General features: G+C 37.7%; 1 protein-coding gene across 2 annotated transcripts in view; it reads right to left on the reverse strand.

Annotated features, from left to right (window-relative positions):
- arhgap10 (Rho GTPase activating protein 10) overlaps positions 1–13540 on the reverse strand; it is a 52839-nt gene that overhangs the window by 25079 nt on the left and 14220 nt on the right. For both annotated transcript variants that reach the window (XM_077570762.1, XM_077570761.1), the window contains exons 6-16: positions 12140–12250; positions 11958–12062; positions 10766–10895; positions 10348–10454; positions 10159–10253; positions 9338–9419; positions 9158–9200; positions 8247–8315; positions 7865–7939; positions 2711–2795; positions 1401–1459 (exon numbers count right to left, since the gene is read on the reverse strand). In XM_077570762.1, the coding sequence (XP_077426888.1) occupies positions 1401–1459; positions 2711–2795; positions 7865–7939; positions 8247–8315; positions 9158–9200; positions 9338–9419; positions 10159–10253; positions 10348–10454; positions 10766–10895; positions 11958–12062; positions 12140–12250 (961 nt within the window). The remainder of the gene's footprint in view (positions 1–1400; positions 1460–2710; positions 2796–7864; positions 7940–8246; positions 8316–9157; positions 9201–9337; positions 9420–10158; positions 10254–10347; positions 10455–10765; positions 10896–11957; positions 12063–12139; positions 12251–13540) is intronic.

The raw sequence follows: 13540 nt of genomic DNA on the forward strand, positions 1-13540 counted from the left end.
TTAAAAATAAATAAATCCACAATTCGAGAGCATATGTTTTGTTAGTTTTACCTTTTCTGCATGTTTTAAACACATTTAAACTTATTAACTTAACCAAAAATTTATTAGCCATTTTACTGGATTTAGACTATAGAATATTGCGTTTTATTGCTATAAAAACATGGAACCTACCAAAAGATTAGAGTCTCTTGTTTCATCAGGAAAAGTATATATATATATATATAACATATATATATATATATATATATATATATGTTTCCGTTTTGCAGCAATTAGCATTAGAATATAGTAAGTAAGTATCATCATTATTTTCAAATCTGTTTAAAACACTAGGCAAAAGAGATTTTTGCAACAAGGCCCTGGTTGATCTCTTATACTCTGCTACCACCTGCTGGCCGTTTTTTGTAATAACTACCATTGCGTTAAGCGTCCTCTTTAAGTCAGAGGCTGCATCAAAGCCTTCTGTATGCTCGAGCATAAAAAAACAAAAAACATATGAATAGATTTTTGGGACAATGATAATATTTAAATTAGAACGTTCTTATGTTTTTGGGAGCAAATGAGTTAAAGTGGAAGTCAACATTAAACATTTCTTGAGAATAATATGTTATATGTGACCTCACTAGTCTAAACATGACACTGATTAATATTGCATTTGTGGAATATGAGTTGTGAAGCAAAATCCAGCCGTTTTTGTCCATCTCAGGGGGCGGCCATTTTGTCGCTTGCTGTCGACTGACAACGACCAATCACAGCTCACCTGTTTCCAGAAGCTGAGCTGTGATTGGTTGTTTGGTTGTTACCTGAGACCTGAAAACATTGATGTCATCTTCAGTCGACAGCAAGTGACAAAATGGCCGCCCCCTGAGATGGACAAAAACAACTGGATTTTGCTGCTTAACTCATATTCCACAAATGTAATATTAATCAGAAAGTCATGTTTAGACTAGTGAGGTCAAATATAACATATTATTGTCAGGGATTTTTTTGGTGGGATTGATTTCCCCTTATTCATTATTGATTTGTTATTATTTATTATAGACTTCTCCTTATTTAAGCACACTTTTTGTGTGTTTTTCTGTTCTCCGCTAGCAGAGTTTTTCAAATAAGAGGCAAGGTGTGCTTGCTTCAAGCTGTATGTCATACCCAGTTGAAATGAAGTGCACCATTTTTAAACAAACCGTATCTTTTCATCTGATGAGCGTTTTCCTCACATAATGCTAACATATAATTCAAAACACTATAGATGGGCTAACAAATTAGCATCGATGTCATGATAATTACAAACACCTACTTCCATTTTAATACCCACCATTTTGTTACGAAATACTAATTATGCGTGTTTTGCACTCTGACAAAGCGGTAGTGTCGGTGGGACTTGTAGTGTCGGTGGGACTTACTCGCCGGGCTGATGAACTCTTTGTAAAGTCCGTAGGTCATCAGTGGCTCGGGGAGGCTCCTGCAAGGGTAGAAGGAGAGTCGAAATAAGTCAGAGAGAGAGAGAGAGAGAGAGGGGCAGCGAGTGTGTATGTGTGAGAGCGGTGTGTGTGTGGGGGGGGGGTACCGAAATAGCAGCCTTAACTGTTTTATGGGGTGTGTGCACAGTCATGATTAATGTGGCCCGGGCCGGGAGGGGGGATGGAATTAGATGGCGCACGTGTTAAGATAACCAAGTTCATCTGAAGGTACTTTCACTGCGGAGCTGGACGCTGTCCAGAGGCACTTTAAGTCTCGGAGGAAACTGAGGACATTGGTCTTATCCCAGCAGGCCAGACAGAGAGTAGACAAGTCGAGCGCATTACTCCCAAGTAATCGACTTTAGCCAATGAATGAACTGGAGAGTTCAAGAAAAAGTACCAAATATTACAATACACGTCGCGGTTCAAATCATTATGCATGTAGGATTTAAGTTCAATAGCCATTTGAGTTTGAGTTTTTGCATGTACACACAAAAATAAATGTTAGGGGATATTTAGCAGCAAAAGTTAAGCTATTAATAGTAGCTGCATTGGGAGAGAAGCAGAAACATACTTTCACTTTTGACTGTGCACGAGGTGCATTCAAGGGCCACTAACAAAACAGGACATCTGAAACGTAGATGAAAAAACACTATCAACCAATTAAACATAACATCAAGATTTCAAAGTAATAATTGTATTGTTTTGGCTTGAGTACAAAAAGAGCAAACAGATTTTCAGCGAATAACGGAAGATAGGTTCCAGGAAAAAAACAATAAACTGCAAGAATTTGCAAGTTTTGGACCATAAATATGTTGCTGTTCACTGAACAGATTATTTCAATTTCCAAAAGGGAAAATGGCATTCAAATTGAACATAAACAACTGTGTTGGACCTTGGGAGCTTTCGCCGTATGCTCATAAAAAAAAAAAAAAAGTATAAGAACAGACTGATGAATTCAAAGGGCAATTTGAAAGAGACAAACTTGATCTCCAAACGAGTCAACCTAAAGCAGAAACAGCCTACACATTTACATACATTTAAACTGCCTCGGTTTGCGGAAGCCAAAGTGCATTTTAATATCCATGCTTCACCCACACGCAGTCAACCTGGTCGGTGAGCGCGGAATAGACGAGCGACCTTGCATGATTAACTCTGTGGCAGTTTTATAAAAGCATAATCAGGCTTTGGTTGTTGTTGTTGCATTCAACAGTTGGGCTCCCACATGGTCACCGTTTTGGACAGAAGCTTACCTGAGGTACAGCTTCAGTGCACTGGTTATGGTTTTTACATCCCAGTCCTCACTGGTGGACAAGTCCACTTCGTTGCTCTTCTCATCTAAAACAATCAGAAAAAGATATTCTTGCAAATTTAGGGATATGCAGTTGTGGGGGAAGATAAAGTACAAATGCTTTTTTACAAAAATAGATTTTTCATTTTTATGTTTGCAAGAGCAAACAGAAGGCTTTAATGCAGCTTCTGACATGAAGAGGTGACTTAAAGTAATGGTAGATATTTAAAAAAAACGGCCAGCAGGTGGCAGCAGAGTATAAGAGATCAGCCAGGGCCATGTTGCAAAAAGCTCTTTTTGCTAGTGTTTTCAACAGGAATGTGAATAATGATTAAACTTAGCTATATGCTAATTGCTGCAAAACAGAAACAGATAGCAATATACAGTTTTTTCATGATGAAAGAAGAGACTTTAATCTTTCTTTTGGTAGGTTCCATGTTTTTATAGCAATAGAGTGAATTAAAAGTATTAACGTTCAATAGACAAAAATCAACAAACAGGAAAGGCAAATTCAGATATGGCCCGTTTTAACCAGAACGCTAAAAAAATAAATCTTCAGCTATAACAGTCTCCACTAACTAAACACGGTATCCAAATTAATCCATCCATTATCATCTATCTCTGGGGGCTGCCATTTTGGCCAACATCTCCCTCTGCTGTCGATTGAAGATGACGTCAAACTCTCCCAGCTGTCACAGCACAAATGTTCTCTGTTTGCTCATATTATGTTTGCAATGCGAGCCCGAGGGCATGTGTGATATTAACTTCTTCACTGCCATTGACGGTTATAAACGTAAAAAAAATCATTTTAACTATTTCTATTAGTTTAACATTTTTTTCTACTTTTGTTATGGAAAGTATAAAAACCTAGATATTTTTAATTGTACATTTAGAACAGATATAAAATTTGTGATTAATCGTGAGTTAACTATTGAAGTCATGCGATTAATTAGGATTAAAAATTTTAATCGCATGACGCCCCTAATTTCTAATAATCATCTCGTCAGGCGATTATTATTATTTTTTTAATTGTAATTAATCGCATGACTTCACTAGATAACTCTTGATTAATCACACATTTTATATCTGTTCTAAATGTACAATGAAAAAAATATGTTTTCTAAGTTGTCATACTCTTGTTAACAAAAGTGGGAAAACATTTTAAACTAATAGAAATAGTCCAAATACATTTTTGACCTTCACAGTCATCAATGGCAGTGAATGAGTTAATTTCAGATCACAACTGAGGCCGGTATTTCCAAAATGGCGGCCTCGTGAGATGGATGAAAATGGATGGCTATGGATTCATCTGGTTATTGTGTTGAGACTAGTGGGGTCGCATACAGAACAGTCTTGCTAAGAACATTTTGTGTTCCGTTTCCTTTTAAGTAAAGGAGTTGAACCAGCGTCATTTTTTTTTTTTACACTAGTATCTGCACTTGCCACCTCTGGGAATACACCCTCGCAATCTAATAGCAAATTGGGACTTTTTCTTAGCGAGGCGAGAATAAATATATACAGTAAAAGTTGTAACGAGACGTACGAGGCGATAAAAGCGCCACAGCTGGGAGGGCTTTCGGTCCCGGTGGACGTGGAAGGAAGTTAGTGGTTCTACACTAATTACAAGATTAATTAATCCCTCACTACTTCAGAGGCTCTGCGGGGACTCTGGAGAGATGTCGGGCTGGGAATTGAACTTGCAGAAGCGTGCTGCGTCATACGGCAGACACGGGAACGTTACTCATCTATTTTTTTCCAGGATACTTTATTCCGCTCATTTCTTTGTCTCACAGTCAGTGGTGCAGGTCCACAGTGGGCAGACTCCAGACCCAGACACCTTTCTATACGGATTAGATTATTTTTGACAAATGTTTGTAATAGAAATAAACTTTAGGGGGGACTTACAATATAGTAAACCACTGCCTATTTGCTGTTTGCTTGCCACAAACCACACATTTCTGTTTTTATTCTCACCTAGAGGCGGATTTTTCAGGGGCTTTTTTTGGGTGGTAATTTCCTAATATGCCACAAATTGGCACCCAAATATAATAGGAAAGTAGTAATTACTGTCACCTATACCATAAAATTTGTATTTTGTGATATTTACAGTATAGGCAATTTTTTTTTTCTCTTCCGCCAGCTGGGGGAAGAGCCAGAGCTACTTTCAAATGACGGCAGATTTTTCTGGAAGACTATCATATCAAAGCCAAAAGGTAAGCATAGCTGCATAATTTTTTGTTGCACAGATTTACTTCAGCTACAGTTAACAGCAGAGCATCTGACAGGTGGCACATGGTCAAAAGTTGTCAAAGCTGAAGATGGAGTGCGGGGGTTGTTTGTGTTTGCCGATGTGTCAGCTGCATGTGCCACCGGATCTTTTACACTAGCTAGTGTTATTCGGCGGTTTAGCGATGAAGTGTCACTTCCACCAGTGGAAATTAATGCTTTGACTGTCTTTATGGGTGGATTCGTTGTCATCTCAATGACATTTTGTTTTAATGTGTTAATGTGTAAAACAAAACAAAATTATATTAAATTGTATTTATGCTAATATCGTATTTATGCTAACATCTAATTAATCAGTCAGGTCCTAGTTTAACTTGTTTTGTTAGTTTGCGTTGTAACTTGTTAACATTTGAATTGCAAATGTTATTTTTTGTTTCTTTAATATGCATTGCATTTTCTTTCAAGATCCAAAAAGGTGGACGTCTCACTTGATCCGTATATGTTTACGGCATAGTTTAAAATGTCATAGAGTTGTGCTACGTAACTGTACAGCAGACACCTTAGTTTGTTATGCTGTACAGCGGAGCCAGTCTTGTCTGACACACAACACTCTCTTCAGTTTGTACTGTAACACACACTGCGATTGGATGCCGGCCACGGATTCGAGACGATGAAGAGGAGGAGGAAGAGGAGGAGGAAGAGGAGGAGGGGTTCTCAGGGTTTAAAGTGTGTGATTCACCCACACAACACTGTGGATGTCAATGTGCATCGTGTATGCGCCACCATGCGAGCTATTTGACGAGCTACAACAAAAGTTGTGTTTACTTTAGAGTTCATTCAAGCAATCAATTCATCACCCCCACTATCTTATAATATACTTACACTATTATTTTTAGCTACACAACAAAGTAGCAAAGCTAGCAAAATAAATCGTTCTGTAAACTTTACCCCAAATTAAAACAAACTTTAAGAGCAACCACATTATGAGCACTTGCTTGAAGGTAAATAAGGACTACAAAAAATGTGATCAACCACGATAATAAACAGTGTTACGCAATGATAACTTGACAAGGAGCCTCATTATCTTTTTAACGGCACATTTCTTGATACAGCGCTTGTATTGAATCTCATTGCTTTACTATGGGCTAGAGTGTCAGCTAATGGGACTGTGTATAGCATGAGTGTGCAGCTTTGTGGAAGACGAGACAGGCCTGGCTGCTCCTGCTGCCTGGGTTTGTTGTCATTCTGAACACAGCGCTGGAAAAGTGAGCCCCGCACCCGGGAGAGGAGACGGCAAACTTGCAAGCGGGGGGGGGGGGAAGGACACGCGGAGGAGAACGTTGGAATAGGCAAATGAAGGGCCGAGGAAGGATATCGAGTGTAAAAGATGCCTCTGTGTGTGTGTGCGTGCGTGCGTGCGTGCTGAGTGTTATTTGATTCTCATTAAATTAAAGTACAATTTTATTGTAATGCCACTATGTACTTTTTTAATTCTCGATACAATGCAATTTGCTTTCTCATTATTTCACAAATATTATTGAAGCAAAAAATGTTATTACTTTTTGTGATGTTTTTTGTCTAGTATTATGACTGCATTCTTGTAATTTTAGTCTAATTCTCATAAGTGTGACTTTCTTGTACAAATAGAATTTTATTGGCATAATAGTATGACATTAATTTTGCTAAATTACTTTTTCCTACTATTCAGCTAAAAAAAAAGATAAGTTTGCACAATATTAAATCTTACTTGTAATATTTAATTGTACAGTTTATTTATGTATGTACTATTTGCCTATTTCCTTGCTGTAATATTAATTTTTTCTTGTAATATAAAAACATGCTTCTATAATTTTAGCATTTCTGTGTAATTTTTCAATATTATTCTCATATTTACAGACTTGATTCTCATTAAATTATGCTTTTCTTACCATGACTTTGTTTTAATATGACAAATTTATTCTCATTAAATGGCAACTTTTTCCTCGCAGTTCCACAATTTTATTCTTGTAATTGAATAAAATAATTCATGCAATCTTAAAACTTTCCCCCCCAATTTTCTCTTATTAGTACAACTTTTTTTCTTGTATTATTTGTAACTCATTCTCGTAGTACTGCTTCTTGCAAGTCTGCAACACATATACTAATACTACTTTATTCTAGAGCTTTCTTTCACAACATTTTTTATTTATATTCTAATATTACAGCTTTATAGTCACAAAATTAATACTTTTCCTTTGAATACTACAAATATAGTCTCAGAGCTTGTACCACACCTCAGCTCCACACGCTGACAATTGCATGAAGTACCGTCAAAACAGGTGAAAATTCTTTCTTTGTTGCAAATGTGAAAGTACATGCTGCTTGCCTAGTCGCAACACCCTAGCTCCACCCTCAGTCATCATGTTCACCGTATGAAAGTCGTACTCGCTATGGGGTATATGCCACGGAGGAGGCGGAACTTCCGACTTACACACATCAGCTTTGTTTCCGGCTCCGATTTGCGATGTGTGGGCCGCGTCCCAGTACTTGCGCTTCCCCCTTTGTGCCCTTCGGTTACGCGTTCCGGTCGACGGGCGCGAGTGTGTGGTGTGTCTGTCTCAGTTGTCCGAAGCATTTCAGAGAGCTGTGACGCGGTTGGGGGGTGAAGGGGTGGTGGGTGCGAGTGTTGGAACGCGGCCAGGAGTGGCCGGAAACGGCGCTGATGTGTGAAACCCGGAAGTCGGAAGTCCGTGGCATCTACCCCATTGGCCTAGCTGAATAAAAGACTAACCCTAACTCTAACCTTGGCCTATTTGGAAGAAAGCAAGTACACATTTTTAAGACACTATAGAACTGTTTTGAATTGTGCAAAAAATACCTTATCCATAAAGAACAAACAAAAAAAACTTACCAATCATTAACGAGAGGAGCTTTTGAACCTTGGAGCTGACTCCCACGACTCTGTACAAGCCTTGGTCGTTTATACCTGTGCAATGATCATAAAATGTTGCTTGAGTGGCAATGCAACTGTTTTGGTGGCATGGGAACAAGCAGAAACATCAAGTAAATAACTGTGGGACAAGTAGTAATTTACATGTAAATACATCAAGAGAAACTGTGACTATCAGCGGGAAGTCATTTTCAAAACTGGTGCATGCCTGACCCCTGGTGTACACAGAGAAACACTGCAACAAAGTCCTCCATAATGGGTTTGCTGTCAGCATTTTTAAAAGCATGATCTCTCCTGGTAAATGTATATGAGGATGTAAAATTTTCTGCATAATTATGCTCACCTCGTGACTCTATGGCGCTGATGGAGTTCTTCACAAAAGTCAGACCTACGTCATCAAGCTGAGCGTCAACTGCAAGAAAAAAAAAATATATATATATTTTTTTAAACAACTGCAAAACTAATATGACTTTTTGCTAAAATGTAAACTTTTTTCAATAAATTTTTCCACTTAAAGCATCTAAATTAATAGCTTTTTACACATACTATCGTATTCATATGATCATGATTTTGACATTACATTGCTATTCTTGTAAGGATTAATTACGATATTTCATCTGTTTTCTAAATTTCTTTACGACCTTATTTTCAAACATTTCTGACTTCACATGAACTTATTCTTCTAAAATTTTGACTTAAATCTTGTAAAACATGTTTTCTTGTGATATTGCAATTTTACGCTCATAAAATTATGACCTTATACTTGCAATGTTTCAGTTTTAAGCTTGCACTATTTCAACTTCCATCTCATAAAAACATGACTTATTCCTTTAACGATTTCATCCTCACAAATGTATTACTTATTCTTTTAAGTTTGTAAAATCATTTTTTGTTCATACACTTGACCCCAAAAGTATGATGTTTTGTTTTCTCTGGTATCAACTTCATTCATGTGACATTTGCTTTATTCTCATAATTTATTGGCTTAATTCCCATAAAATTAGGACTTTTTCCTTGTAATACCAAAACTTCAGTCATAATGTTTCAGTTTCTAATATTCTGACACAATTCTTGGGAAATCATATTTATGTCAGTGTAGCAACTTAATTCTCATAACAATGACTACTATATTGTCCTAAAATGATTTAAAGATGCAACACATTTCAACCTTATTTTCATAATTATTTGACTTTATTACCACCATTCTGTGTCACTCGAATATTCGATACATTTGATAATCATCCTGACACTTACTTCCTCTTTCTTTAGAAAAGGTCCTTCCAAGATATCGCCCGACCTGTAATGAGAGACAGTTGTTATTGTGGCAAAGTGACATAAAGGGCAGCCACGGGTCAGCGCAACAATCACTTTGGTGGCAGTTTAATAGCACAGAGAGTTGCGGATGATGACATAGTACAAAGTTGTTTGACTCACAGGTTCCTTCCCACCCATGGCCAGCATCCAGAATTTGTGGTCACCCTCTGACAGAGCCTGCACTGTGAGAGCTGTGCCTGGCCTGAGAGACACCAGAAAATGAAGGCCATGGCAAACATCGTATTTCATCAAATAGTGGCCATCCCGCTAAAGGACAGTGATCCCCAAGTGCGCCAATTTTGAATTACTGCAGTTTTTTCAGGGATTTCCCCAAATACCCAAAAATGTATATTGAATGCTTAAAAAAAATAAATAAAAAAAAATCGGTGGGGGGGTCAAAACTATATCAATAAAATAAATAGATGAAAGTTTCTCATTCTCGGATTTTTCGTCATGTGGATCACAGACACTTCCCTCAAAACATAATGGCTACTATTTTCTGTAAATAGAGTTTTTTCAGGGATTTCCCCAAATACCCAAAAATGTATATTGAATAATTTTTTTTTATGATTTTTTTGGGGGGGCAGGGTCCAAAAATAAATCAATAAAATAAATAGATGAAAGTTTCTCATTCTCAGATTTTTCGTCATGTGGATCACAGACACTTCCCTCAAAACATAATGGCTACTATTTTCTGTAAATAGAGTTTTTTCAGGGATTTCCCCAAATACCCAAAAATGTATATTGAATAATTTTTTTTTATGATTTTTTGGGGGGGGCAGGGTCCAAAAATAAATCAATAAAATAAATAGATGAAAGTTTCTCATTCTTAGATTTTTCGTCATGTGGATCACAGACACTTCCCTCAAAACAAAATGGCTACTATTTTCTGTAAATAGGGTATCAACTTCCATTTTAAAAACAAACAAATCAAACCGTACCGATCTGTAATGTCGAGCTCCAGGCAGAACCGCCTGTCCAACATGTCTGTCGTTTTGCGGACGCAGGACCTGAGCGTGACTGACTCTGTCTCACCCTAAAGATGAAAAAGAAAAACAAAACTCAAGGTGAGTAAACTACTCCCAACAGGTCTGTAAGTTTGAATGTCCAATACAGAAATACACGCTCACACTCCTTCCGCCAGATCTGTGGTCAAAAGTCACCATATGCAGGATCTTCTGCTCTTTGACAAACGTGCAGTAGCGTTTTACCCAACTTGAACCGAAAGGAGGTGGTCCTGAAAATCAAAAAGGGTGAGAAAATATGTAAATTATTGTTAGCATAAGCATGTACACTATATGGCATGTATACCATTACCAACATCCAAGCACTGGCAAAAAAATAAATAAATAGCACTCTTGAGCCTGATACTACAAGTCCAAGAAGTGCAATATTTACAGTGAGCAAATCACAGAAAACAACAAACAAAGGGTTTGAGGGTAAAAGAAAGCTGATGAAAACATCTGACATTGAAATTGAACAGCAATCCCTTTTTTTCCAGAAAAAAAGAGAGAGAGAAAAAAAAAGAAATTGAACAGCAATCTTTACGTTTTTCCTGGACGTAAAGGTATCCTTCGCAACTGATAGAGCTTGTCTGTCTGTAATCCTGAGGCGCCTCTCGAATCCTTTTCATGAGCTCGTTGACCTCTGAACGCGTGCCCTCAAATCGACTCCTCGTCTGCGGGAGGAGACGCCACATTTGCGATAATTAGACAAAAAGTCAGGTGGGCGTTCTAACAAGAGTACACATTTGGCCGCAATTTTAAATGTCGAGTACATGCGTTCACACCCGCACACCGAAGGGCAATTTAGAGATGTCAATCAATGTGACATGTAAACCTAGATTTGAATGAAGGAGTGACCCGAGAGGAGTTCAAATCCGCTCATCATCCACTTTGCGAAGCAAAATTTTCAATTTAATCTCAAATTTCCAGTTTAAGGGAAGCAAACCAGGCATTTGAGCCTGAGAGCTACGATTTATATGCTGGAAAGTTCATAAGGACTTTAATCTATTTCATAACATTCATGTTAAAGTTTGCTCAATGACTATGGTCAATTTTCAAGATGGCTGTAAAAGCAAACAAACAAAAAACAGGATAATGTTGTCCTTGTTTTATTAGTTGCAAAATCCAATGTGACATCTTACCCCATATAGTGCGAGATTTGAATGAAGGAGTGACCCGAGAGGAGTTCAAATCTGTTCGTCATCCACTTTGCGAAGCAAAATTTGCAGTATTGGTGTGTAGCATTAGGGCTTTTTTTTTTTTTATACTTAACTCTTTGACTGCCAGACGTTTTCAGAAAAGGGATGCCGTGGGTGCCAGCCGATTTTAAGCATTTTGACTGATCTTTCAAGGTCCATAGAAAATTATGTGTTTGGACTATGGAAACACACATACTGCCAAAACAAGATTGGACTCTCATCTTCCATCAGAAAAAAAAAAGTTTGTTTCTACCTTATTCTGTTTTTGAGTAATCAACAATAGAAAATGGTTAGTTTCACCTGTTTTGAAAAAAACGTCTTTTAACGTCTTTGGCACTCCTCCATAGGATTTTACGAACGTTTTTGGCGATAGTTAACTCTTTGACATTATCAGTACTGAGTGGCATTGATGCATCTGTGGTGGTGCGGCTAGTGATAAACTACGGAGCGATTACAAATTGAAGTTACTCTTTACTTTATAGGTTTAGCATGGAAAAACTAGAAACAAGAAGTTTGAAATGGTATTACAGTACTTACATTCTGAATATTGATCTGCAGTGCGCGTTTATAATGGTCAAAGTCTTTGGCAAGCTCGAAACCCTGGTGATAAAAAGTGAAGACGGTCTGAAAGAAGGCCAGCATCTGCAAAAGAGGAATAACACCAAATTGAGGACACCATCACGGTAGTGTGTACATCTAGCTGGGGGCGTGTCACTCACCGGCTCCACACACTCAAATTTCTTCCTCTCCTGGATTTCCTGCAACTTGCACACGTAGTCCAGCGACTCCTCCTGGAAGTGCTGCCTCATGGTTTCCACCTGGACGTCTGCCTGTAGAGAACACACACACGGCGAAGATCATTCTAATCGTGCACAGATGCAAGTCTGGAATCCGGTGGGATATGTTGCGGTGGGCGCAAAGACTTAAGCGGGTCCCTCTCTCGTCATCGCTCGATCCCCCCAAAAAAATTTGAGCGTGGGGCTTAAATGACCAAGCTGGAAGAAGCTGAAGGGGAATGCTTGAGGGGAATGAATGATACTCCAAGGAGAGTCTGAATCATTCGTTCTACCTCCAGGACAATAAATTCAACCAGCGATGACTTGAGAGTCATTTGTGGGCAAAAAATACAAGCGGAATTCAAAGACAAAAAAGAAAAACCTAAGACCAGCAAGGGCAGAGTGTACTTTACTGTTCAGTATATGTTCCTGCAGCTGGAGGAAATCCCGACGAGATAATCACCATAATTATGTCTATATTATGATCGTAACAGCAGTAGGCTATTATCAGCTGTAAAACGCTGTTTACACATCAATGGATGAACAATAATAAAGAGCTTTCAGCAGGATTTACTCAGCTTTTGGGCTTTGCTTCAAAAGGAAGAAAAATGGCACATTTTATGGAAAATTTACGTTTTCATTTTTTATATACAAAGAGTGTCTCCAGAGACACTTTCAAGTTTGAAATCAAACAACCAAGGGAATCTTTTGTTTGCCAAAATATGTCTGTAAGCAATTAGGCCTGAATTTTGCCCCACTCTGACACAACATAGGGAAAATTTACATAACGCCGCAGAGAGTATGCAAAGGTAAAAAAAAAAAATATATATATATATATTTTTTTTTTTAAATAAATAATAATAATTAATAAATAAATATATATATATATTTTTTTTTAATAAATAATAATTAATAAATATATATATATATATATATATATATATATATATATATATATATATATATATTATTATTTTTTTTTTTTTTAAAGCTGGATTGAGCACGTTGCGATTGAGCATTTTAAATTCTGCCTAAAAAAATGTTTCAGTACTGCAGCAGACTGAGGAAATTGCTGCAAAGCTTTATGAGTCACACAAAGTTTTTTTTTTTCTGGTTCAGTTCATTACTGTTTAAAATAACCAACTTTAAGTGGTAGGCATCCTACTCATTATTGCCACTGTGTAGGCGTGTACCCTGCGCTACAAAGTTTAAACAGTCACAATGTCAACAGTTTCAAGTGTCCTCTCTTATCACCTTACATGGACACATGGACAGCGAAAAAACAAGCAAGCAAGAGGTGGCCGGGGGGTCTCCATTCAGATGTGCAGTATGGATTGTGGCGCG

This window comes from Vanacampus margaritifer, chromosome 7 (assembly GCF_051991255.1).
Source record: "Vanacampus margaritifer isolate UIUO_Vmar chromosome 7, RoL_Vmar_1.0, whole genome shotgun sequence".
NCBI lineage: Eukaryota > Metazoa > Chordata > Actinopteri > Syngnathiformes > Syngnathidae > Vanacampus > Vanacampus margaritifer.